The sequence below is a fragment of the Cynocephalus volans genome, chromosome 7 (assembly GCF_027409185.1).
Source record: "Cynocephalus volans isolate mCynVol1 chromosome 7, mCynVol1.pri, whole genome shotgun sequence".
In the NCBI taxonomy this organism is placed as follows: Eukaryota; Metazoa; Chordata; class Mammalia; order Dermoptera; family Cynocephalidae; genus Cynocephalus; species Cynocephalus volans.
Genome location: NC_084466.1, coordinates 74,523,385 through 74,550,770, shown reverse-complemented (window position 1 = coordinate 74,550,770; position 27,386 = coordinate 74,523,385). Strand labels below are relative to the sequence as shown.

General features: G+C 39.8%; 1 protein-coding gene across 1 annotated transcript in view; it reads right to left on the bottom strand.

The window, feature by feature from the left end:
* Window positions 1-27,386, bottom strand: part of DCLK1 (doublecortin like kinase 1) — a 312,666-nt gene that overhangs the window by 3,237 nt on the left and 282,043 nt on the right. The window contains exons 15-16 of the mRNA XM_063101850.1: window positions 25,279-25,359; window positions 15,045-15,158 (exon numbers count right to left, since the gene is read on the bottom strand). Coding sequence (XP_062957920.1) covers window positions 15,045-15,158; window positions 25,279-25,359 — 195 coding nt within the window. The remainder of the gene's footprint in view (window positions 1-15,044; window positions 15,159-25,278; window positions 25,360-27,386) is intronic.

Genomic DNA, 27,386 nt, shown 5'->3' with positions numbered 1-27,386 from the left:
GGGTGTGACTGTCCACAGGCCTCTCCTCCCTGGGCTCCCACTCACTCTGCGTCCAGCACAGTGGACTGCAGTGCATTTTAGGAACTTCTTCCTTCTCTGTTCCCATAACAATCTAGTACTGCTATCACGGTGCATCCTGCTGACACCATAATTGACTCTAATTAACTGTGTTTCCTACCATGTTGCAGACTCCTTGGACGGCCAAGTTCAGGTCTTGGACATCCTCTCTCTGTGTTTTCCACAGTTCATAGCACACAATAGATACTCTATGAATTTTGTGGCTTTTGAAATATGGGAAAGTACAACAGAGGTCATGTATTTCTCTCTGGAGAAACCAACCCTCAGTCCATCCTGCACAAAGCTTGACAGGTCAATTTCCACAAGCTCCGATTTATTTATAACTCCTCATAAAGTCCGATTCCTTGTCCCGGCCTTTGTGATGTGCTTACAATAAAAACTTCCAGTGTCTGGTTCCTGTTATTACTCCAAATGATTCTGTGACACCAGTATAGTCATTATCTCTCTTTAGTGGACACTTGATTTCCTAACCATTTACTCTGCCTGCAGTTAACCATACCTGAATTTCCCTTTGGATACCTCCCCACTCATACTCTGTGATTCCACTGAAGGTGACCCTGCCCCATCTCTGCAGGTGGAGTGGGGGTGGGCTTGTGAGCCAGAGCAAGCCAGAACTTACTGCATTCCCCAATATCCACAATTGGCTCAGGATAGCCCCACCCAGACAGCGAGACACAATGAGACTTTCACTGGGACATCACTTTTACAATGCATCCCAATGCTGAGAACATGTTAGGCCTGGAGCTGCTTCTCACATCCTGGTACCATGTGAAGTCCAAAACTAAAGCCCACACAGGGAGGCAGGGTCAAAGGATGGAAAGAAACCAAGCCTTTACTGAGTGCTCAATCCACCCGTTGCTGAAGCCAGACCCAACCTGTGACCTTTCAAGTTATGTAAAAGTCAAGTTATGTGGTCTTTTTGCTTAAGCCAGTTTGGTTTGGGTTTTCTTCACTTGCAATCAAAACAGTCCTAACTGATAATCTCCGAATGTACTTTAACCATTCACAACTCTGTATGTTGGCTCCAGGAATCCACAAGCCTGAAATGACCTCTCCTCCTATCTGAGTTTCACACTGAAACTCATTTATCTCCAAGACTTGATCAAATTTCACCTCCTGCATTACACTTTTTCTTTCTAAATTCCTCAGGCAAGCATCATCTTAATCAAACTTTAAGCACTTAATTGTACATCGGCCTCCTATTTTCTTTTTTGTGCATATTTCCCAATGGAGTCTATCAGGTAAACTCCTCTGTGGTAGACTTTGAAACTTTGCATTTTCCAGAATGCTTAGTTAGCAGACTATCATGCACATATCAGGCACGTATTAAATATTTCTTAATAAATACAAAATTAAGTTATTCTAGGGGATTATGTACTTTCTAAATAACAACATCAAAAAATAGAACCCTAAGCAACTCTGTAACACAAAAGAGTAAAGCAGTTAAAAATATTAAGTCAACATTTAAGAATATAATTTACGTTTCGAATATGATCAAATTCTTATGTCAGATAAAGTTAATATTCTCTCATACTAACGCATTTACCCATTCAACAAACATTTAATTTGGTCCAATTTTATATCACAGTAAGAACTGTAATAAATGATATCTTTAGGCGTTAATTGTGGCTATGAAATTAACTTGGCTCAGTTCATCTTTTACAGTTGAATTCTGTAGCCTCCATAGGAAGTTCAAGACAGATGAATCCAGCAAGGAAATAGAACCATATGCCATCAAATAAGTTTTAAAAGGTATTATCATTTAAAAAAAGTAATAATCCAAATGATAATTCCCTCCCTCCACCCCCCAAAGGCATTGGAAACATAATTTGTCCCGTGAAATGCTGCATCACAAATTTAAATTCTGGGACCTTTCAACCATTTCTGAAAAGCAGCCTCACTCCTGATCAATCATAAAAAAAAATCCCCAGATGTCAAATAATAGGGTTCCTCCTCCTTAATGCCTATCTCTGCAAAGTAAGGCTGTCTTCAGGTACAGGCTGGATGCTCCATTAACACTTCCTAACAGATTTATGATTTTATTAGTTATTTTGCTCATGGTTTGTAGCTTTGCCAGAACCTACATGAATGAACTGGTAGTGGAATTCCCAAGTGTTTCCTCAGTATGTTACCACCACATTAAGAGCTCGTACGAGCATCTGAAGACTGCGTTGTCACATTTTGGTGCTAATTATCACAGGTTAGAGGTGGGCCAAAAATCTGAGATGGTGGAGTTGACCAATGGTGACCAAATATGAAGCTCTAACCTAGTTACTTCAAATCTATGCAAAACAGCGACTGCTCTGTAGGTGCACTTCAAACAGTTCCTGGAAAAATAGATTTAAAATATGATATGAATATTCCTACATGCACATTTTAAAAGTATCCTCAGACTGTGTACTGGGCAAGAGCTAAATAATAGTGGCCTGGGGGAACCTGGTAAAAAGAACTCATAGTTGATAAAATAAAATGTTATAGAGAAATGGACTGATGTAAACCTGCCCTACCCAGAAGAAACACTGCCCTACCCACTTCAGACTGTAAGCCCTTGGTTGCCACAAAGCCCTTAGCAGTTGCGAGCTCAAGTGTGAAAACTGAGAAACGAGAAAATAATGTCAGTTACCTCAACAACTCAGGTGGCTGCACACATGCTAGTGGGAACCTTAGAGAAATTAATATCCATCCTGTTTTGGTGCCTGCCATGACCCAGGCATACATACATAAAAGACAGTGCTTGCCTGATATCTGGAGATTTATTCCAGCAATAGAAAGATCTAACAAATTTGGCCAGTGGCCTCTTCTATTACAATGAAGTGATACTATCCTCCACATAGTGCTCAGATATTTTAAATCCTTATCTCTGACATTAGATTTGGAAATCCATATAAATACATATGAACTATCCATCTGCTAGATCTATGTGGTGTTAAAGGAAAACTGTAGCATGGAGGAGGAAGGTCAGGAATGAAATAGGAATAGGAACTGAAGTGCTGGTTTGTTTCTGCCAGTCTGAGTCACCTCACACCCTAATGCTTGTCTTGTCTGGTAGCTTTAGCTTAATCCCCTGGAAGCAGCAATAGGTAGAACTCAGGACAATTCGCTTTTTGTCCTAGATCTGCTAATTATGCGGCCTTGGACATGTTTTCTAACCACACGGAGCCCCAATTGCTAGGTCCATAGATTGAAAGGGGCTAGTCCCTGGGGAAACTTTCACATATGAAATTCTATGAATATGCTTAATATCACCATCAATCTACTATAATGGCTTATGTTTTCCTCTTAGCAAACAATAGGCCTTACAGTCTATGGATCAAAAATATTTCTGCTCTGCAATACGTGCAGGATTCGCAAGGGATGTGCCTCATTTCGGTTGTGAGGCCATGTTTTCTGTCACAGCAGTAGTTATTGGATTTAAGTAACTGCATTTTTCAGAGGCAAACGTTGACTGCTTTTCCTGTTTTGCTTTTCTTAATTTATTGCTAGCCATCACAAATAGTCTTCATTTCATTAATAAAAGAACATTATTGTGCATTTTGCCTTTTAGCCCATCCATTATTCATACTACCTAGGAGGCTGAACTGGGGATGCAGCTGTTAGGGCATTAATCTCAGGAACCCTTTCTTTTGCTTACCCTCACTCTGTAGGGACTAAGTTACGATTTGCTTGCTATTTTTGAAATGTTTTGCTTGCTAGTAAAATTAAACTGACACATCGATTGAAATACCCACCCTCTTCTTTTTATTGGGCTTACGGTCATGCTGATTGCCGTTCTGTTTTGTTTTGCTTTCTGTCCTTTTGGGGCCTCGCCAGGAACTACACAGTATCTGGAGGGGTGGCATGGTTTTTCCTTGAAGTATAGATGCCCATTAAAATAGCAATAGGAGCCTTCACAGGATGTCACTGAGTAGCCTTCCCAGCTGCTTTCTAGGTGTGACTCTCATACATTATTCCCCATTTTCTTGAGAGAGCTGGTCCTATGCTTTTGCATCACTAGTCTTACACATAGGCTGCTTCTACTGACCCGGTACTTCATAGAGTCTTAAATTGGTCCAGCTCTGCAATGGATTTCTGATGGCCTCCCATCAGAGGGTTAAATTATAGCCACTTGGTAGGGGTCGAGCTCAGGCTTTTAGAGGGCAAAGTTCATGTGCTTCCTCTGCATGACAGTCCCTGATTTCCTCGTAGAAGCTAACTAGCTGCCGTGTCATCTGCTCTTGATCATACTAGTAAACTAAAAAATAATCTCAGGCATAGTTTGTCTTAAGAAAATCTTTGCAAATTTAGCACTTACTAAGCAGGTAAGTTAGAGGGTAACTCTTTTATTGCAAAAACAATTTTAGCTTTGACAAAAGACTTACTCCTGAGTTGCTAAAAATGGGTTTTTATCCTAGAGCATCTCATACGTAATTTGATTGCTCAAAATTTAGTGTATCCCAAACTCTTCAAAAACACATATATCCTAAAAAAAAAAAAATCAGTGGAAGAACAGTCCTTTCTTTGGAGAGTTCAGTCATTTATTCATTAACTTAACAAATATTTATTGAAGGCCTACTATGTGCCAGTCATTCTACTAGACAGTGGAGATGAAGTTTTAAACAAGCCCAATCCCTGTTTTCATGGAATTTGCACTCTTATAGGTGGTTCCTTTTAATTTATACACATTTTTCCCCCTAGAGCAGGTATCAAAAATCTTTTTCTGGAGGGAGCCAGATAGCTAATATTTAAGGTTGTGCAGGCCATATGTGGTTGTATGACACAACTATTCATTTATTCAATGCTGCCACTGTAGGGCAAAAGCAGCCATAGACAATCTGTAAATGAATGTGTGTGGCTGGATTCCAAGAAAACTTTATTTACAAAAACAGTCAGTTGGGTTAGATTTGGCCTGCTGATTGTAGTTTGCCACTCCTTACCCTAGAGGATAACATTTTAAACTTATACTTCATCAGGATTTGCAGCTATTGCTACTTTAAGTGAAATTTAATGCCACAAATACTCATGAAAAATATAACGTGTAACTTACTCAAGAGTTTACCCTAGTCAGAGGATCAAAAAAGTTCATGACTCTACTTTAATAACAAATGCTTTGATTTGAAGAGAGATCAATTTTCTCAGGAAAATCTGCCTTTACTGTCGAGTGGATGATTTTCTCTTGGAAGTGAGGAAAACAAAGCAAACTTTTCTGAGTGCCTCCTTTGGGCTTGGGTCTGTGAAGACCCTTGTGCACAGGCAGCTCATTTAATCCTCACCACAGACTTGGAAGGTGGGTGATACTCTTCTGTTTTATAAATGGGGAAATTGAAAATCGGAGAAAAAACATAACTTGCCCAATGTCACTCTGCAGGAAGTGGAACAGATTAGATCCAAACCCAGGGCTTGCTCACTCCAAAGCCACATTCTCCCCATACACTGGGCTGCCAATCTTTAATCAAGCTCATTTCATCTCAATTTTTAAGACTTTTTAATTTCTAAAAGTAGCATGTGTTTGATATGCATTAGAGAATTGTTTGTCTTTGGCATATGGGCATTTACACTCCTTCTGAATGAAATGTGTGCCAATAGTTATAATTAAGTTCTTTATGTATTCTTTCCTACATGTTTACGCCTGATAAAGCCTAGACCAAGATAATGAACATCACTAAAGAACATTCGTACGGTATGGCAGGAATGAATATGCAAAAAAGAGTATAGATATTTACTTTTAAATCAAAAAGAGAGAAAGAGATTCTGAAGCAAGGTCAAAATTCATATTTATGACACCACATAATTTTTGGTCAATATGGAACCATCAAGAATCTCAGGAAAATGTATAAGTTGTATAAAATCTGACTTCAATTTACACCTAATGAGTAAGAACTTGGAATACCACAGCATTTTCTCATTTCCAATAACAAATACATTACATTTAAAAAAAAAAACACATATATGTCATTGGAATCTTCTCTTAAGGAGCCTCTGAAAACAAAACAAAATAAAACCTCAAACAGTAAGCACCCTGTGTGACTTGGTAAAATGTAACAGATGGTTCACTATTCCCATGTTTCATTCAATGACCATTGTAATCTTTACATGACAACAGGTACAGGTATTGCTCATCTTTTGAGACTCTTGGCCTAATAAGTCACTCCTGGGTATCAAGGTACAACTGCAAGACCAATCCTCACTACTTTCTGGAGATTTCTCTGTAACCGCAGTTTGAGCAGTTTTGAAGTTTAAGTCTGAGCCTTTTCTATGTGTTATATGTAAGCCCCCAAACTCTGTTACAGAGGGAGCTTCAGGAGGGGGTGAGTAGGGTGGTCAATCCCTTTCTAGAACACAGGCATCTGCCCTTCCTTCCAGTAGCCCTCCGCCACTCAGCAGGGAGTGCGTTCTTACTGGCAGAGCAAGGCCAAGGCGACTTGCCACCAAGCAACCTGCGGCACCTTGCAATTTGCTGGTGCATTGGCTGCTGCAGGCGGAGGCCAGCCCCAGGACCCTTCTCACACCACACTGCGGTTCCTCCCTGGCCTGGCTTCCACCAAACCTTCTTTCAAACCTGCACTAGCAACATGCATTGAAGTGACGCTATTCCTTTTAACAACGAGCATGACAGCATTTAATAGCCTTGCAAAGACGCTGCGCGTGGCCACTGCTCTGCCTCATTACTCACTGTTGCAGAGGGTGCTTGGATCCAATATGCACATTTTAGTCATGTCACACCCAGGAACTCAACCACCCTTTTGTCCTAGCTCATCTCCTGTTTTATCTTACTTAGCATTTTCAGCTTATGTCTTGTTTTGATATTTGTTTTATTTAATTGGGTTACTCTGTCTGGCTGTTGCCCTGTTCTGCATGCTGAAGATGCAGAATTCTTCTCCATGTGTTACTGGCCACAGCACCTGCCATGGTGACAGCTTCACTGGAGAAAGGTAGAAGTGTGTGCTACTGCACCCTTTGGATAGGATGCATACTCAAGAGGGGGAAATGTAACGGGATGAAAATGTTTTCTAGTGACTTGCAGCAGGAAAAAACGATGGGGCTTCTTGGGCCACAAGGGTATGGAATAGCCCAGTGAGCTCATTCCTGGGACAGCATCCCCCTGGACTCTAGGTAACAGGAACAAAGTCTCCCAGAAAAATGGGCCAAGTGGAGGATACTGCTGTCCTTGCTACAGCTTGGAAGCAGCTCTCTGTTAACAAGCAGGAGAATGAAGGAGAGAGAGAGAAAAACGGGCCCCCACCATTTCTCTACAATCACTGAAAAGCCAATTAAGAGGGACATGCCAGTTCTGGGCACCCCAAGGACATGGCTTTTCCAGCCTGTGCCCTGATGTGAGCTGCTTTACAAAAAGCAAGCGACTCCCAAGTGTTCTGCTCAGTGTAGTGAAAACAGCCACGAGCACTTTAAACACAACAATTGGGAGTGAGGATGTTTGCCTGTAATGGTTGTTTATGTTAGAAAGTTGGCTGCCACCATGATTAGACAAATGCTCCCACTTCCGCGGAGATAAAAGGCAAGTATTTGCAATCAGTGAGGAGAGTGTTTTCATTCTGGGGATAAATGGCATTATAAAACTTCCTAATTAAGCATATATGCCGATGAGTTTTTAGCATCATTTCTCCAATTTAGCTTTACATACTGGGTGCGCTGTTTAGCACAGCATTAACTATAAACATTGTTGTTACTGCCCCCAGCTGGAAAACAGAGCAGTTTATGTGTGGAAGAGAAAAGAGATTATCTCCCATCTGCTCCTGCCCATTATTCAGCAATGTGTCACTCTGTCTGCTGTTGGGAACTATCACTAGGATTTTAGTTAAATGGCCTTTTTATACTTGGCTATGTTTATTAATTATTGTGTTTACGTGGTGTTTTGCTCCCACCCTTAATCCTACAAATTTAGTAATTTCATTTTCTAGAGGTTTACCTTTCTTTTGAAATTAGGTAAATGTATACGTGTAATTTTTATTATACAAATATGCATAACTGTAATTAGATATATATGATGCCTATTTTTAATTGTATATCAGCTTTACACATATATGTTTGGTTAATATGCCTGAGGTTAGGAGACATACAATTAAAACAGGATGGAGCATGGTGTGATTCAATTTATATAATGTAAAAAACTAGGCAAAGCTAATTAATGCAGATAGACTCCAGGGTCAGTGTTTATCCTTGGGGCGAAGTGACCCTCCTGGAAAGGCCTTTGGGGGGGCCTCCTGGGGTGCCAGGAATGTCTGTGCTTGATCTGGTTTGCTGCTTACAGGGTGTGTTCAATTTGTGAAAATGCATTGAGATGTGTACTCATGAAATGTGCGCTCTTCTGGATGTATATATTATCTTTGGTAAAAAGTAAAACAGGGATGAAACAACTTCCTTGTAAAAAAGTCAAAAAGCAGAGACTGCACAAAGGCAAATCAGGATTAATTTATCCTTCCCTCTCCAAAAAAAAAAAAAAAAAAAGACAAAACTTAAAGTTCTTTCTACAACTATAAAGCTAATTTACTTAGGTAAATACAAAGGTTGATGTGCAACTTCTACATGCTTATCAATCTGGAAGATGCAAATAGCCTTCTATGTAAAAGTGACTTAAAAATATTTTATTAAAGTTTGGGTGTTTTCTTACTTTAACACATTTGGAAATTATCATGATCTTAGTATATTTAGATGGCTTGTCAAGGTGTACCTTTTTCTGCTTTCCTACATTCTCTGTTTTGAGTGTCTAAATATAGAAAAATATTTAGGAGTAATCACTGGGGGCTAAAATTACATATATTATATATGCATATACATTTATATGCATATATATACACATACATGTCTATTTTTTCTTTTTTGTAAAACTTAGCAGTCTAAGCCATGACACAATATCAAGTAGCCATCATATTACTGCAGATAGGCTCCATCATTTGGAAAAAACAAATGCCAAAACCAGTGAGATTTCTCTTGCAAAAACTAAGATGTGGAGCGTTACCTGGAGATCATTTTAGAAACCTTAAGAAGTTCCCTAGGACTTGTCAGAGTTCATTCCTCCAACCATCAAGAACCATCCTGCTTGTGGATAACTTAGAGACACAAACAATGCCCCTTGAAGGAAAAGCCAGGGCAGTTGGCTGGAATGGAAAAACATTGGATAGGATTCTTAACCCAGTTACAAAAAATTGATACCTCCCATAGTCCCTTTTGCTTGAGCAGATAAGCCAGCTAAGTAATCTGACAGTTACAAAATATTGAAAAATAAATTCATGCAATAGCTAGTACATAGAGGGATTTCCAGGGGGAGAGAGGTAACAATAAAACAAATACAAAAACAAAACAAAAAGGTGGAGAATTTGAAAACACAAGCTTACTGACACACACAATGCATTCTGGAGCCCACTGTACTTTGAGGCGCTTCTGCTACTAACGTGTAAATGCATTGTTTCATCCATCTAATAAGGTCAAGGTTGAGCTTGATGACTTTAAAATGACAGTATATACTTCTATAGAACATGCACTGAGGTACTATTGTTCTTCCATTTGTTAAGGGACAGAAGAGCACTGGAAATCGTTGCTTTAATTAGCAACATCAGGAAAATGCTTTGGCATTAACACTAAATATACTGTCCTTTTAACCAGAAGGAAAATTGATACTGAGCATGTGCAATGGAAAGAAAGCTGGCAAATGTCAGTGTGAATAATGGGTGAAAAAAAGGAATGAGGGGGTGTGGCATCTCAATCAAGATTAAAATGAAACTGATAAAGCAGCATATGGACTGGATAACAAATCAAAAGCATGTTTATCCACTGAAGGAACTGGTTAATGGAGACTGCCAGCACGTTGCCATGGAAACACTGACTGTTGAGCTGTACCATCTCATACCTTATCCAATACATTCCTGGTTGTTGGTAGTAGTCCAAAGACCCTGATCTCTTGATGGTAAACCCGTGGTCCGGCTGAGCAGAGAGAAATGGGGCAACTCAGTGGATCAACATTGTGCTAAAGGATTAAGACTCCAGACCAAGCTGTTCTTCATTGACTAGATATGTATATATAGTTACGATGCCTCTTCTGCAGGGTAACTAGCTAATATCCTAAATCTGCACATTGAAAATAAAAAGGCAAGAAAAGACACAAATCCCTCATGAATATCTTGGAGGCCAATTTGTTAGAATAGATCGAGTCTATGAAACAAGTTTTTGAATGCACATTCAATAATGTCCTCTCAATTTCAAAAGATATGAATACCTCTTCAAAAGCCATGGAATGGAAAATGCTCTACTAGTAAATCAGCATTAGCCACCTAAGAGAAAGCAGATTGGACCTCCCAAAATATTACCCCATGAGGCTTAAATTTGAGGGCTTCCTAACTATGAAGTTAAAAAAGGAAAAGAGTCAGGTTTCGAAACCCCATAAATCACCACAATTTGGATTTCTTTCTTTAAGAGTTAATCTTCAAAAGCAGAGCTACTTTTAAAGGTGACTCTTAATTACATTTCTAAACTAAAAAGATACGGTATAAAACAGTCAGTAAATTTTCTCTACCAAAATATGGAAAATAAAACAAAAAATAGTTTTCACTCTATTAAAAATGCATTGTACAGTTAAGTGCTTATGATTAACAAAATGTACAATAACTAGAAGACAGGATAAGTTCTCTCAAAGTTGTTCATCCTGGAATAAGACGTTAGCCTTTGGCTACCTGGGAATAAAAGATTCAATCCCCAAACCTGAACAACAATCATACTGTATGCCCGCTTCCCCGTTCTGTGAGAGGATGCAGATGGCACACGTTCCTTTAGAGAGAGGCTCGTGATTCTTTCAAGTGCAGTACTGGTGTGATGCTGATGACAGTTTCTACTTCTCAATTCACAAAGGCATTTCAAAAACATGCCGGGGCACCAGGTATTTAAACTAAAAACTGCTTGGAGGATTTGGTGTTCTGATTAGAAACTAGGCTATCCCAGTGCTCACGGAAAGCAATGTGAGATTTTAATCTTTTTAAAAATGTACATTAAAAGAAATTTTTTTAAAAAAACATTGAAGTATATTTGCTCTTGGGAAAGGGGTGCGCTTCAGTTTTAGTCCACGAAGATGGTTACTTAGTAACTAGTTCTCTACTGCCATCTACAGGCAAAGTGTCATATAACAGGTCTCTCATTTTAGAGCTAAGCTTGCCCGTCTCACAATTATACTCACGCTGATTAGTATGGATTTGTTCAATTAGACTGAAATGCTCTATTTGCAAGAGCAAAATGTAAAAGAAGAACTTTAAAGCATTAGGAAAATTATCGGTTAAAATAATAAACAGCATTAAATGAGGAAAACTAAATTGGAACTGACATCTTACTCGTCGGTTCTTCATCAAGCTGAGCAAATCTAATAATGCCTCTTTCTCCTCCCTCAGCTCTCAAAAAGTCCACCGTTAAAATGTCATCTCTAATTCCATTTTATGTCTATAAATTGCATTTTAATAACCTTTTGTTTCCCTTTCTCTATTCTGCTTTTTTTTTTTTTCTTAATCCCCCAACTACTGGGAAAGGTAGCAGAGGGACAATGGAGTCTTTCTGAGGCAGACTGTTGCAGTTATGGGAACAGCAGTGGGGTTCCGCCTAATCACACTGCTTGACCTTGTGTCAGAACACCTTTCCTCCTTTCTCAAGGTCTGTGCGATCCCTGTGAGCCTCCTGCTGGTAATTACTCTCCCAGCCAACTCGAGGCCCTCTTGCAACCTTAATATAAAGTTATCATTCGTCCTTTCTTTGGTCTTAATAATGTAGGGGGTGGGAAGCAGAGATGAAAAAAATGACAACATGAACAAAAATACCATGGTTCAGAACCATGAGTACATGTTAAACTATGCTCATGTCATAAATTACCCCTATGAATAGGGTCTGTTTGTTATGACAGTATGTTCTTTTTTCTTTTGTCACTCTCAGAAAGAAAAAGTGTCATGAATTGCTTTATAAGCATCACTGATCTCCAGCAGCTAGATAGGTTTCTAACTAAGGAAAGAGAAGTACTAATTAAAGCCTGATGATTTTGTTATTGATTTCCTGAGAAAAACAAACTGATGCTGTATTCCAAATAGTATTTTTTTTTTATTTTAAAGGGTGTATATAATTTACAAAAAATCAGTCCTATAATAGAGGCAGTTTAAAATAAAGCACATTATTTTATACCTTCTGGAGAAAGCATACATGCCCAGGAAAAAAATTCTGTCTGTAAAATTTATGCAGAAATCAGTTTTTTCAAAATCTATCAAACAGAAGTCACCACTGCATTATATTAATTACAGAACTTTTTATAACGTGTGTAATTTAATAATTTTATTGAATTATTAAATTGTCAAATGGTCTTTATAGAATACACCATTTACAAAGGATATTCCTTCTACTTCTCATTTATATTCTGCCTCACAACAGAGGCACTCATACTTTAATTTGAGTTGGATTATTTAGTGCCAGGGCTGCTTTATCTTGTGATATTTCCCTGACACTTAGTCTTTGCACTTTAAGAATGGAAAAATTGTTACGGGGTATGAATGGACTTATCCAATGCTATTCTAAAAATTAATATCAAAGGTAGTCACACTGGCCAGTTTCTAGTTCCCAGCCTTGCCCTGCAAATGGTGACCACCCCTGGGTTCTTGTGGAGTGGAGGGACATTTATGAGGGAAAAGTATTCTGGAGAAGAAGCATAAATGCACATATGGTGGCAGACAAGTTTCCCTTGAAATAACCTCTGAAATTTGCATCGATATCCTCTTTCATGCTCAAAATATTAATGATAGTAATTAACATGTGAATTGCATTGTAGAGCCGATAAAAAACTTTTTAAGATAAACTTCTCCCAAAACCAGCCAATTATTTGGAATCTGAGTAAAACTGGTAATTGATAATTATTTTTTAAAGACTTCATAGTGGATAAAGAAGATTAAATAAGGATGCAACTAATGTGTAACTCAGCATTACACAGCCCACTTTACAATTTATAAGTTTATTAGCAGTTTGTGCAGTTTCCATGGAAAACATGTTAGTGATGAACTGAGAAACTTGCATTCACAATTGCACTCAAAATGGTCCAATCATGATATTTATGAAAAGTAAATCAGTGGACCTTCGATCTTCAAGTACTAACTGGAATGTTTTGAGATCCACTTATATGAAGTTTTAATAAACTCATATGGATTAGGTTTCAGAATTTATCTGGGTTTGATTAAAATAGGATTTTCCTTCAAATCTGTGTTGTCTGTCACTGGGAAATTGCTCTCACGTTCCTGCCATTAGTCATCATGAGACTCCCTGAATACTGTGAGCAAACCACTACTGAGCAACCAAGGCAAACTTAACCAGAGACTAATTAAAAATAAAAGACTGGGAAAAAAGAGGACAAAAACAAAATGACAGAGGTGAAAAAGGCACCCTCTCTAGCAGGTGTAAGCCTGTAGCAGGAGCAGAAAAGCAGTCCTTTTCATGGACAAGCGTGCTGGCAGCCCATTCCAAAAGAACATTATGGCATCCAACGTTTTGGAATAGACTTATGTCTTGAATGAACAATGAAAACAAAACATATAATGCCTGGTTTAGCTGAGAATCACCATGAGCTTGTTACTTTCAAAAATTACTGACTGAATATCAGCTGATAATGAAGAACACTGACCATCTATGGAAGACGTGGAGGACAATTCTACTTCTGCGCTGAATTTTCTTGGAAAGAACTACAGAGAGAGGGCATGAAGATCGACTTGAAATTGTTAAACCTCAGTAGCACTGAGGAACATGTGTGAAAGAGGAGGCATTCTACTTAGCACCATCAGTTTCTCCATGTGCCAGTTACACGCATGTAACTCACTCCTGAAAGGGTTCAACTGAGCAACGTGAAATGCAAACAGAAGGACAGTATGTGTGCACGCACCCGTACCATCTGCAAATTCGGGAAGTCCATATCAAACAGTTAGCAACCCAGATCTGGGATTGGTTGCATTGAATAGGTCACTCACTTATCTTTAGCTTTACCTGAAGCTCTAGCACAACCAAAAAAGAAAAAGAGAAAATAAAAATACCCACAGAAGTAGTTAAACATTCAGGACTGCTCATGAGTGAGAGGTACTGTCTCATAGCATGTGTGCTTTCTAAAAATTCTGCATCACAGTGTCTTAAGTCCTTTGTTCAGAAAAGAAAAACAGCTCAAGTCATTTTCGCAATGAATATGCTGTTCAAATTTACATACGACGAAAAAAGAGGAAATTATTAAAAACTCAAGTAATCGGGGACTTGAATATATTTACTCTAGAATATGACACCAGGAAGTATGAGGTTTCATTATTTCTTGGCCCAATTTAATCTTTGCCTAGAGCTGCTATCAAATTGCATGTAGTGTATGTTTGTATGTATAGAGCAGGAAAAAAAAAAGAATCCTTGTACAGGCGCATCAATAAAATGGTAAATGTTGAAAGACTTTCAACTTTAAGAACAGAAATTTCTAAGGAGCAAGACATCGTGACTTTGTTGGCTGCTTACAGCAATTTGATTTCACTGAAAATCTTATGGTGAAAGCTCTCTGCTACGCTTCGGCTTTTGTTTAGGTCTAGTATAAAGATCCACAGTGCTCCAACCTCTCTCTGCACTGTCATCTCTCTCAGCTTCCCTTCTCTTCTAGGTCCTGGCAAAAGGACATTCTGAATTCCTTTCCTTACAGCCAAAAAGTTTGCATTGGCACAGAGTCCAGTGTGGGGGAGGTTTTCTGCTTTAAAAAAATAAATCATGAAATTAATATATACTGCAAGACACCCTGGAGGTGTTGGATAATGATGTGATGCCCAGGGAAATGATCTGCAAAAACACCTAATAGATATAAGCCCCGTACCTCCTCTAGCCCATTAAGTGGCCAAGCTGTCTAAAGAAATGACCCATTCTGCTGTCTCTGGGTGGAATCCCCTGAGCAATGCCTGTCTTTGAGGCAGTTTGCTTTTAAAAAGTTAAAGGTGGGTATTTCAGATGCTTACTGCTATGACAGAAACTCCAGCTGCTGTGCTATTCGGCTTGGGGCCTGTGTTGAAGTGCTTCTTTATCTTTCCAGCTACTGACAGCTGATGTTCATTTTCTGGGAGGCCATCATCCTGGAGGAGAAAAAAAAAAAAAGAAAGAAAGGAGAAAAAGAAAAAATGAGATAAATAGAAAATGAGGCCAAAATCTTCTAGTCACAGTGATCTTAGAATTCCTAAGATGTTGGGAATCAACCAACCAATGTCTTCTCATTAAACACTGTTGTTGGAAGAACTGCTGCAAGGTCTCATTCACGTCTACTCTAAAATTAATTTCTTCTATGTCATCTGACCCTCAGAGATTTGTCTCTAAATTAAAAAAAAAAATCTGTTTTTTGGGTTCTAATAAAATCCATTTCAACCATGGCTCTAGGAACATATGTCAAAGAGCAAATTAGCCACACACACACACAAAAAAATCATCCTTTTTTAAAAAAAATTTTTCTCTTAGCCCATCATTTAGACCCAATGCCAAGAAAACTGGCAGACCTGGGCTTATGCACGACCCATAAATAAACTCAGGCTTGTTCACAGCTGCTCAATCGGCTATTCTATAATCCCAGACAACCTTCCAGGCAGAAAGTTCTTCCTTAAGTTTTAAATCCTCCTGCTGCCTTCAAATCATCTGTTGTTATGATGTATTCCATATTGGAGCTCATTTTGACTAAGGCTCCTGCTGTCTACTGGTGCTATGACTGAGGCTGGAAAAATTGCTCTCCTGCACTAACAACTGTTAGAATAACAATAACCAGGGTCATAAATATGTGCCACCACTTGCTAGTTCATCATGAAAAGGCTGCATGATCCTGAAGGCAGAGACTGTGTTTTGTTCACTATAGAATCCCCAGGTCTTAGCATAGTGTCTTGGCATGTAGTAGATGCTTAATCAATAATTGTGGAATAAACGAATGAATGGATAATAAAGTGTTTGTTGCTATCTGTTAAAACCAAAACCTTGGCAAGACATTCCATGCCTTTCATCAGTTTTCTATTGTCCTTTTTTCTCCATTATTTTGCTTGTAATTTCTTGGTTCCACCCAGGAAAACAAATCTGCTGTTTTGCAAGCATAATGTGCTTGCTCTTTTTTGCATGAGCTGGTCTCTCCACATGGGACTGACTTCTTCTTTTAGCATTTGGCTATTCATTTATTTGACTGATATTAGCTGCAGGTCTATAGTGGACCCAGCACTCTCGCAGGTGGTGGGAAAATGACGGCGAGCCCTGCTCTTCCGGACCCTGTTTCCCTCTTTTCTCTTCAAAACTTGGGTCTGAATGATCTGTTTTAAGACATTTTTCCTCAGTTAAGCACAATCCATTCTAATGGCTCTTCTGTAAACCTCTAATGCTTTTTCATTATATCAATTTGCACTATTTATATTTTTTGATGTAAGTGATTTATGTACACACACACACACACACACACACACACACACACACTCTCTCTCTCTCTCTCTCTCTCGTCCTTTCTGTACCATGCCTTCCAAGTTTTTTGTAATCTTTAATTATAAGCACTTGGTTTAGTGTCTTGCACACAGTGGATATTCAATTTATGATATTCTTGGACTTACTGCCTAATGACTAGAAGAGAAAATAATGAATATGCTTATTAAGATATAGTTCAAACCAGATGTGGAGGAAGGAGGTTTTTCTCATCATACAGAGTGAATTATTTTAAAAAAGCCTGTTTTGTGGAAAGAGTCAGAAATAAAGTGAAAATCAATTAGGGTAACAGTGGAGTGATACTTGGTGAGGGAAAAGAAATAGGGACATAGGAAGTAGCTACTATGCCAGGGGCTAGGTTAGGGATGGCAGGAGGTAGAAGAAGAAATGATCTCTGTCCACCAGAACCTTTCAGGCTAATTGGGAGACAGAATACCCACACACCATGTCAAATAGGGAAGCAGGTCAACTACATAAGCAAGAGCTGTCACAAAGCAGCGCAGCCTCATGGCTCAACTAGAAACACCAAAGGAGTTCAGAGGAGAGAGGACGTATTTTCTGCTGTTCACAGATTTTGGGAGGGCTATGGGATCTGACCCGGCCCTTAATGATGGCGAGCGCTCTGATGGGTGGGGAGGCGGGGGTGGTAGTTGGTGTGCAGGGGTATGAGTGGTGACAAGTCACCAGTTCATTGCCAGCTAAGGCTTGTGTGGGGAGTCATGGCAGAGCAAGCTGAAAGAACAGGGAAAGACTAGCCAAAGTACCCAAAGGTCCAGGGACTGAAGCTTCCTCTAAATTAGGAATAAAGCAGTGCTTTTTAACAAGAGGGGCGCAGGTGGAAGAAATGTGAAGGGCGACTCTCCCTTTACTCAGACATTTGACAGCAACTCTCTGGTTCCCAACTCTACAAGTGAAAGAGAAGTCCACGATAATCACCAATAATTGGGATTATGCAGTTCAGAGTTTCAACCACAAGGGTGAATTTAATGGTGTGTTTTAAAAACACTTTTTAAAAATGGTGGATGAAACAGGCCCCTGGAATTGAAATCAGACAACAGCTCTTGGAAACTGTCAGTATTTTTGAGAATACTTAAACATTTGACAAGGTATGCGATGGTGCTGACAGTCGTACAAATGTTAGTACTACGCTCCTGGCATAGTTGGGGGTCCCGCCTGAATGCAAGGGGCCGCCTGACACAGCGGTGCCCACTGGGCCTCATGCCCAAGATGACACGTGCTTCTAACCACCTCTAAAGAGAGTTGCAGGCTACCTTGGACAAAGTGATTTCTATGAGCTTTTGATTATAAAGTAGTTTGAAAAGCATGATTGGGAAGCAGGTTGAGGGAAGGTTTTTCTTTTTAGTACAAAAGAAACTAGAGCATATGTGTTGTATCAGGATGAGAGGCTAGTGGCACGGGAGAGTTGGAAGATGGGATAAGGGTGAGGGCAGGGCGGAGGCTGGGAATGAAGCGGCTGGCCTCAGGAGGTGCAGGTGTATCTCTCTCTGAGGCCAGAGAAATAAGGAACGAATGGGAGAAATTATTTTGAGGTGTAGTGGAGGCAAGTCAAAAGAGAATGGCAGGGAAAGGAGGGGGACGCAAGTGTGTAGCATCACGTGGCCTGTGCTGACAATGATTTACATATACGATCTCCTTCATCCTCAGACTATGAGCTTCCATATGCACCATCACTCCCATTTCGTAGAGGAGCAAACTGAGGCTCAGCAAGATGAAATCATTTGCTCGAGCTCACACAGCTGCAAGGGGGTTGAGTCAGGACTGTCCCAGTCTGAAATTCTGTGTCCTTTTAACCACACCACATAGCACCAGTTGAGGGCACTTCCCAGCACAGCATCTAACTACGAAGGGCTCCTCATGGAAGTGAAAATACTCCATGAACCATCTTTGCCATATGAAAGTTGCACAATGGTGAGGTGGAATGAGATTTAAATCAGGGGCTGAAAAACCAGAGAATACTGGCATGGCACTTAATAGAGCCTAGGAAGCATTTGGAAGTCAATAAAAGGGACACTGAACACTTCACAGGGCCCTGTGGAAAATAGTTAGAAACTTCTATGGCAAGTAGAGACTGGGTACCCACTAAAAATGTGGCAAAATGACCTATTAGGGCCAGGACTCTAGGATCCTGTGTGTGGCACGCAGTGCTGGAAGGGCTGGCTGAAATGAAGTTGCCCTGGGCAATGGTGTGGTCCTGTGACTGGCCTGGGCTCGATGGGGAGCAAAATAGCTCGGTTTCCTTAGAAGCAGCCCCTACTTAACTTACAGAGGGAAATTCATCTCTTGCTGAATAATCTCCCCTCCTTCTCAGTCCCCCACCATTGCCATATTTGCCAAAAATTTATTTTTACCCTATTTTTCACTCCCTGCCAGTTCTTGAGCTCAGCATTTGCCTTCTTACCACCTCACGATGGACTTCACTATCACTTCCCAGCCCTATCCTGGTCCTAATCTCCTGTCAAGGCTCCTGGCAACTCTTTCAGATGCTGGGGCCTGGAGCTTTACGCCTCCAGCTTTAAATTCTAGTGAAGGTTTGAGTTTCCCTTGGGTTATTAGTTCACATTGAAGCAGTGAAAGTGGCAAAACAACTCTCCCAAGTTGTCAGAGATGCTTTTGACTTCGTAAATCTTAAAACATTTCAGAACTTTTTCCCCAATGAAATAAGGTATCTTAGTTAGCGTAGGTAACACACACACACCCCCCATGGCAATGAAAAAGTCTGCAGCATTTCCATATAAATTTCAAAGACTTTGAGCCTAATTGGATTAAAAGACAAACAACTGGCTTTGCAGGGATCTAATCTGTACCTGGTTCAAACAAATTGATGATAGAGATTTAGTTAACTTACTGTCTTGCATCAATAAAATAAATAGAGCTGTTAAAAACATACATACACACACACACACACACACATATATATATACATACATCTTTATTGCCATTATTCAGAATAGATTATGTGCCAAAAATGTGCTATGAATTTTCTAAACGTGACAAACCTGGCAGTATTTTACAAATAGTTACAGTATTATTACCATACGTTCTGGTTCGGGAGTAGTTTCTGAAGTTTGACACAGGCTGGTTGTGGTTTGAGGTTGGTGGTTTTAGATTTAGAAATTCCCCTCCACCATTTGGCAGAGCATTGCAACTGACAAGAACAAAATTAGTTTGCAAAATGGAAAATGAACTCTCCCAGCTGTCTGTAGGAGATCTAGACTCCTGGTCTGCATTTCTCCAGGGGTTGCTGGGGAGGGGCTGTGAGCAGGGGTGTGGGGGCTCAGATGTGAGGTCACTCAGTAGAGTGAATTCCCCTCTTTCCTTGGGGAAACCTTTCCAAGGGTCATGCTTTAGAAAATCCTCCTCCCCTCATGGATTTTTGGTTTTGAATCGTGGATCTGGTTTTCAGTATATTCATTGCCAGACTCCATTATTAAGAATATCTATAAATTTATGAGGAGCAAGGCAGTCTTGAGCAGTTTACTACCAGAATATTCCGCTTTAGTTTTCAACAATTCCAAGTGCATTAGTGTACTCTTCAATAGCAGTTCCATTTCACCTCCCAGTGAGCTGCCCCTTGATTCTTGTAAACCATCCCCAGCTTTACGGCACCCCAGCACCTCCGACCCCCTTCAGCATGGCCCTGTGCATCCTCTGTGTCTACAGTTCACACTGCAGGGGGGTTGAAAATGCGAAGTAAACCAAGGTTCACCTTGGAGCAAAGAGGACAAGACGCCCCAGTGGAAAGTAAAATTCCATGCTATCATTTATAGTTTATGAATATAGATAAAAGTGGTTTTATATATTATTACGGTGTTATTGGGGTTCATCTAATTTCTAACAAATTCTTCCAGCACAATAAGATAAATGCATAGTGTGGGCAGGGCTGATTTTTATTAGTAAGCATGAAATATCCAGGGAGGTGATCCAGTCTACTATTTTTTCTTCTTTCGCTTGTTCTTTTTTCTTTTTGAATACACTGACTTAGTAGTATCTCTTCTAAAAAGTATGTAGGTGAGATAAAGGAGGTAAAATAAAATTTAAAGGCCAGGAAGGTGAAAGGAAGTCTTGAATTGTTCAAATAACTATACTTGACTTATTTAAACCAGTCCATTCCACGAAAACAAGGGTTCTCAAGCTTGGTCTCACATTGTAATCACCTGGGAGCTTTTAAAAGTCCCGAGGCTCAGATGTCAGAGCAGACCAGTTAAATCAGAATCCCTGGGGGCAAAACCCCAGCACCAGACCTTGTGCTAGACACTCCACTGAGCCTCACTTTCCTCATCAGCAAAAGTAGGAAAATTACTTGGGGTTAAACAAGTTAAAGAGATTCACAGAATTACAGCATCCTAGAGTATCAGGGGAATAACATGGAATAAAATAGGTCAAAATTTTGATATAAAGATGCAATGATAGCAATGTATTCGAAATATTACAATAATGATAATTTGATCCTAATTACAAATAAGAATTTTTTTGAAATGTTAGTTCAGTTGATGAACTTACCACTAACCTACCCTTTCTACCAATAAAGAACTATTTTGGGAGAAAGTGACTCAACTCTCTCCCCAATCCCTGGAATGATCAAGATATATTATTACCTATTCCTTTCTTATATTACATGTGCCTATGTCATATTGTTCTCCACTATATAGGCAATAAGGGAGATACACTTAGCCGGCACAATCCCTATTGGTATTTTGCAAATACATTAAAGGAAGTAGCTGTGATCCTGGAGAAAGCAACAGAGCTGACAATGCACACATTATCTCCATCAGTCTGTGACACCCAAGCAGGATATTTTTTGAATGAGGAGTTTTCCTCCTTCTACTACACTAACATTGGTCACGATTTGCATTTCATCAGGTTCGAATTCAGCAAATATTTACTTAAAGTACCTAGAGGAGCTAGGGCTTAAGTTCGTACTCTCAGGCCTTTCAAATACGTGATACTCTCTTCATTTTCTCCATTTCACAGGTAGGAAAATGGGTTCAGAGGAGAGAAATGACTTCCAAGGTTGGGTGAGCTGGTGCTGCTGCAGAAGTCTCCATTCCTCTCCCAGACACGTGCTGCCTAGGGACATGCTTTGTTCACCGGGCTCCCTGGACTCCCCCACAGACAGGTCTCGCTCACAACTCTTCCAACAGCTGAGCAGAAGTCAAGGATACAGAGGAGCACAGCGGGGTTTGAACCCGGAGAATATGAAAATAAATGTGAGCCTAGAGAAAGCTCCTGGAACGAGGTTAAAATAAGTGACTTTGCTGACCAGGTTTTTCGATTCTATTGCCCTTATGCTCGACTCTGTTTCATGAGAGACTGCCTTTTCAATTCCAAGTGTGCCAGGTGAAAAGGTCACTGTACAAGCAATAGAGAAAATTAGAACTGGTGAGAGCACAGGAAGAGCTTCCTGACGACTTCCTTCAGGTTCACAAAATTATCATTACTTCTCTCCCCTTTAGGTAGTATCCTCTGTCGTGATCAGATATAATTTGATTGCAAAATGCAAAATGTCTTGTTAAATGGATATCCTTTAAAATTCCTAGTTTATTACATCAATTGCTTGGTTGTTTATTTGTTGCATTGATAGACCTCAACAAAAACTAAATGATAGTTGTGAAAGCTTCCTTTTTCATTTTCTTTTTTTGAGGCAAAGAAAATAATCAGTTTTCTGATTTAGTTTCTACATAAAAATAATTTCAAAAGTTAAGTAATTATTTTATATATCCAGTTTTTAAAAAGTTTTTGCAAAAACCAGTATATTTTCTTCTCCTAGAATGTAAAATCTGCTTGAGTTATACACAGGATGTTTTTTTAGTTTTAAATCTCCTAGATGATTACTTAAATGTTATCCTTGCTTTTAGGAAATGTTTTTAGGGAATCTGAGAAGGAAAACTAAAATGACAGAAGTCCAAGTTCCAGAAGGAGCCATGGGACCTAATTACGAGGAAAGTGGGAGCATGTGTAGAATTTGCACAGAGCAGGTTGAAGAGGCAGAAAGTTACTGTTGATGTAAGTGTATGTGCCCCTAGGAAAATGAGCAGCCTAGTTTTTCACAGGTAACAGCCAGAGCCTCTTAATTTTGTTTCTTTACCCTGGTTGCATTGGGATATTACTGATATGGGGCCATTTGGTTTGGAATCAGGGTAAGGTATTATGGTGTTTTCAGCATTCAGACCCTTCATGTTTATAGTCAAATGTGCTCACATTCACAGAGCTATCGTCCAGCAAATATCCACATCCTGCCAGGGCCTCCTCTGGGACCGAGCTTTGGCATCTCCTCCAGGAAGCCTTCCCTGACACCCTGCCCACAGAGGCTGGCTGGGGTAGCCCTTGTCACTGCCCTGTAACTGTCTGGTTGTGTCAGACATTGCTCCTGGACGGCAGGTCTGGCAGGCAGTAGTCCTTTGATGAAAATGTATTTAGAAGTCCAAAATGGCTATTTGTCATCTACAAATCGCTTTCCTCTATGGCTCTTTATGAACCTTCAAAGTCCACATTTCAAATTCAGACTTTCCAGTTTATTCTATGTGGTCATCCTGTCTCAGTCTCCCCAGGCTAATAGGCAATTCAACAATTTGTGTTCTGTGGGGTTTTATTTATTTATTTAAAATTTATTATTATTATTTTTTGGTTTTGGCTGCTGGCTAGTGCAGGGATCTGCACCCTTGACCTTGGTGTTATGAGAACCACGTTCTAATTATCTCACGTAGATTAGTCAGAACCAACTGCTGCCACCGAGAGAGGCTGCAGCTGGCTTGTGCCTCTCCCGCCCTGCACACCTAAGGGAAAGGCACCACGACCTAGGTAAGTTACTTTGGAAAGGTTGCTAACTTGTGTTAAGAATCATTAGAACAACGCCCATGTCCATACTAAGTTCTTTTACAATATTCACAGTGCTTCCATATACAACAAAGGGAGGGCAGATGTGGTGCAGTGTGGTGCTTAGGACTTTAAAGCAGATGGGCTTGGGCCGAGCCCGTGGCGCACTTGGTAGAGTGCTGCGCTGGGAGCGCGGCAACGCTCCCGCCGCGGGTTCGGATCCTATATAGGACTGACCAGTGCACTCACTGGCTGAGTGCCGGTCACGAAAAAACGACAAAAAAAATAAAGCAGATGGGCTTGGAGTGACGCTACTTGGCTGCAAATTCTGGCTCAATTGCAAGCTTGGCTACTTTGGGCAAATCATCCTCCATAGCCTCAGTCTCCTCACCTGTAAAATGGGTACAATAATACCCACCCTGACTATCTTATACGTTTGTAATTAGGCTCATATAAGATGCTTCCTTAACCTTCCTGCATCATAGAAAAGGATAAGTTTTGCTTAACAACCTGGGGTAAATGCAAAAGTCCCTGTGGCTGGAAGAGGCCTCTCTTGGACAGTGTCTGCCCTGCTCCACTACCCCAGGGGCTGAGAGGATTAGTATCTCTGCACATCTGTACACCGGTTGGGAAGCTCTGCTACGTGAAAAAACTTAAACCTCAGCTCACATCTCTACGTGCTCATGTTCATATATGTTTTTCTGTCATATATACACTCATGTAACCTCCCAGTGGTGAGTGAAGAATCACATTCAGATGTGAAACTGCTGGAGCCTAGGTCCTTGGTCATTAAGTGGCAGAACGTGAGCAAGATCCCAAGCTCTTGTCACCTCACATGTTGACTGTGCTTTCAATCACGCCTTGTCCTCAGTAATTAGTTATTTTGGGAAAAAAACACTTGACTACTCATCAAGGCGACAATTTGGAGAAATGAAATATTTTGCTGCCCTCGACTTACAGCCAGATCATTCAGTACAGTAGAGAGGCTGGCAAGATGTTTATCAATGAGCTGACAGTTTTGTGGTTGTCCATTCCTACGTGCATGTCCATATCTCTATCCAAATCTTTACTTGTCTTCTGTACTGGCAATAACAACCATTCAGCCTAGTTATGGAGCTTCCCCATCTGTCAATGTGGGTTACAGTAGTGACTAGGTTATAAAGTTATAAAGTTGTCAGGAAGAACACAGTCAGTTAATGTATCCAAGGTGCTTAAAATGGTGCTGGCAGACTTTGGGAGTAAAGCACTCTGTATTAACTGTTATTACTATTAATCAAAACAAATCTTATCAATCTGTTGTAGAGAGATATAGGGTTAAAAATAATGAGACTGCTCTGGAGAATTCTTTTATAGCTGAAGAAATATCATTAGACCCTTGTACTCAAAGAGCAGCCACAGAGGCAGCATCTGGGAGCTTTTAGAAATGCAGAGCCTCAAACCTGCTGCATTAGAATCTGCATTTTAAGGAGCTGTCCAGGTCCAGGTGAGTTGTGAGCATGCTCATATTTGAGGAGTGCTGTACTGGAGTGCTCCCAGCAAGACGCAGACACCTTTTGGTCACTTGTACTTTTGGTAGGAATGTCAAAAAGCAAGACTAAGTCAGAAAATCTGCTTCATCTTAATGATGATTATATACTCCTAATCTGGTTCACAGACAGTAGGTTGTGGGGTGGGGGTAGCGACCACGTGCACCTCCCCAGTTAGAAGGCAATCCTATAAGAACCAAATGACATGGAGACATCAGATTCCCTTAGCAAACAAGTCTAAGATCCTATAACTGCCCTGGCAGATTTGAGGGGGAGGAACAAACCCAAACACAACACTTTAAACAGGAGGCAGCATCATATCATTAGGAAATCTGCAAATGATTTTTAAAAGGAATGTGAGGAGTGAATATAGGGCAGGGAGCAAGTCACTTACGTTAACCCAGGGATGCTCCAGGACCTGTACGGCTGAAAATCGCTGATCGACATCGACCAACAGCATCATGGTGATGAGCTCCTGCAAACGGGAACGTGAGATTCCATTTATCTAACTTTTAAGGTGAAAATCTGGGTGTTTACAAATGCACGTGTTCTCTTTTAGTTTGGAAAAGCATTTATAAAAGCTCTAAATCTTAAATATATCAACTCCACTTACCCATAGCTACCTAAATAACATCTCCAAAAGTTAAAAGAAAGCTGAACATTTGGAATTACAAATAAGTAGCTTGCGTTGGTGGAAAAATTATAAAATTAATATTAAAATCAATTTCATAAAAATATTTTTAGTAGAAAAGAAATTATACAAGTTAAAGAAATATTACTTTCTTTGTCTAGGGTTTTGCACTTTAAAGACAGATTTCTTAATTAGCTTAATAGAGAAGTCACATTTTAATGACACTTTAATTAAATTTTTACTTTGGCAGCTAAATGGAAAAATGGATTTTCCCCCCTAATTTCAAGATGGCAAATTAAGGTTTGAAAGAAAGGAATGAGGAAAGACAGAACTGCTAACAGCTACTTGCTAAAATAGAGAGAACTATTCTTTAGTAGCCAAAGAATTCCAAGGAAATGTGTTAAAATTGCTTCAAAAATTTCCAGACTAATTGATACAAAGAAAATAGAATTATTGACGTAAATGAGTTGACAATTCTGAAATTAAAGAAACTTCCCCAGGAAGTCAAATTGATTTGGAAAAGGAAGGCACAGCTTTTGAGTTAATGATGACTCTGTCACACATTTATCCACTTTGGAGTAGAAGTTCCCACATAACGAGACGGTTAGATGTGTGATATCCAGGTCCTTACATACGTGGGCCCTGAGACCACTCGGGTGGAGATGATTTATTTCCTTTGATATAGAGTCTACGTCAGCTTTCTTCATTCACCTTCTAACTTGGACCAGGACTTATTCAAGCACCTGCTGTTTGTGATGCCCTTTGCCAGGTGCTGTGGGGGCACAGGACATGCTCCTATTCATCAAGGACTGTTAGGAAGTGACGCCACTGAGAGCTGAGCAGATTCCTGAAGAGCTGCTTACAGGTGAAAACACTCCACCCCCACCTCGGCAGCTGTATCTTCCCACCTCCTTAAACCTTGGACCTTTCCTCTGACACTTCTCTCAATCCCTATATTTTCCTAAATCCAGAGGCAGACCCCTAGACAGCTGAAGAAAATGAGACTTGGATCCAACATGCATTATCTTCTATACAAAGTGGGAAGGTCTGAGGGGCTGGGTTTCAAATTGAACTCACACTGAGGACATAGCAAAAGGAAAGGCATACACATTGAACAACCACAGGGTAATTATTTGTCAACATTAAATTTTCAAAAATTGAAGTCAGTGCTTGGAGACAATATAAATTTTAAAAAGATCAATTAAAAGGTTTTCTTTTTCCCCCCAAGGTGACTAATATCTCAATGTATGATGTTTATAGTTTTCTTACACGTTGATCTGTTATCATTATTTTCTAAAAGGTGGTAAAATATACACAAAATTTACCACTTTAATCATTTTTCAGTGCATAGTTCAGTGGTGTTCAGTACATTCACACTGTTTGCAGCCATCACCACCATACACGTTAGAGGTCGGTCTTTTATTCTGGTAGGAAAAAACTATGCCTTGTTCCCCTCAGCCTCTAAATCTTGGATATCCTTCAGGGTTTAATTTAAATCATAGCTTCCCCATAAAGTCGTTCTCAATCTTTTAGCCTACACTGAGGTTGAGCTTTCTTCCCTTTATTAGTTAATTGATTAATTCACTCACTCATATATTTATTTACTCAATATATATTGAACACCAGTTATGTACTTTTCATGATTCAGGCACTGATGATATATCAATAGACAAAAATCCTTGCCTACAAAGAATTTGCATTCTAGTGAGGAGAGTTTGGAAATGAACTATATAAATAAGACCTAACCACATATCCATATGGCTCTAGTGATCTAGAAAGGTAGACAGATATAGCTAGGTAGTTACGATGGTATACCAGATCTACATAAGGATGTAAGGACTATAGAAAAAAGCAGACGAGGAGGATTAGGT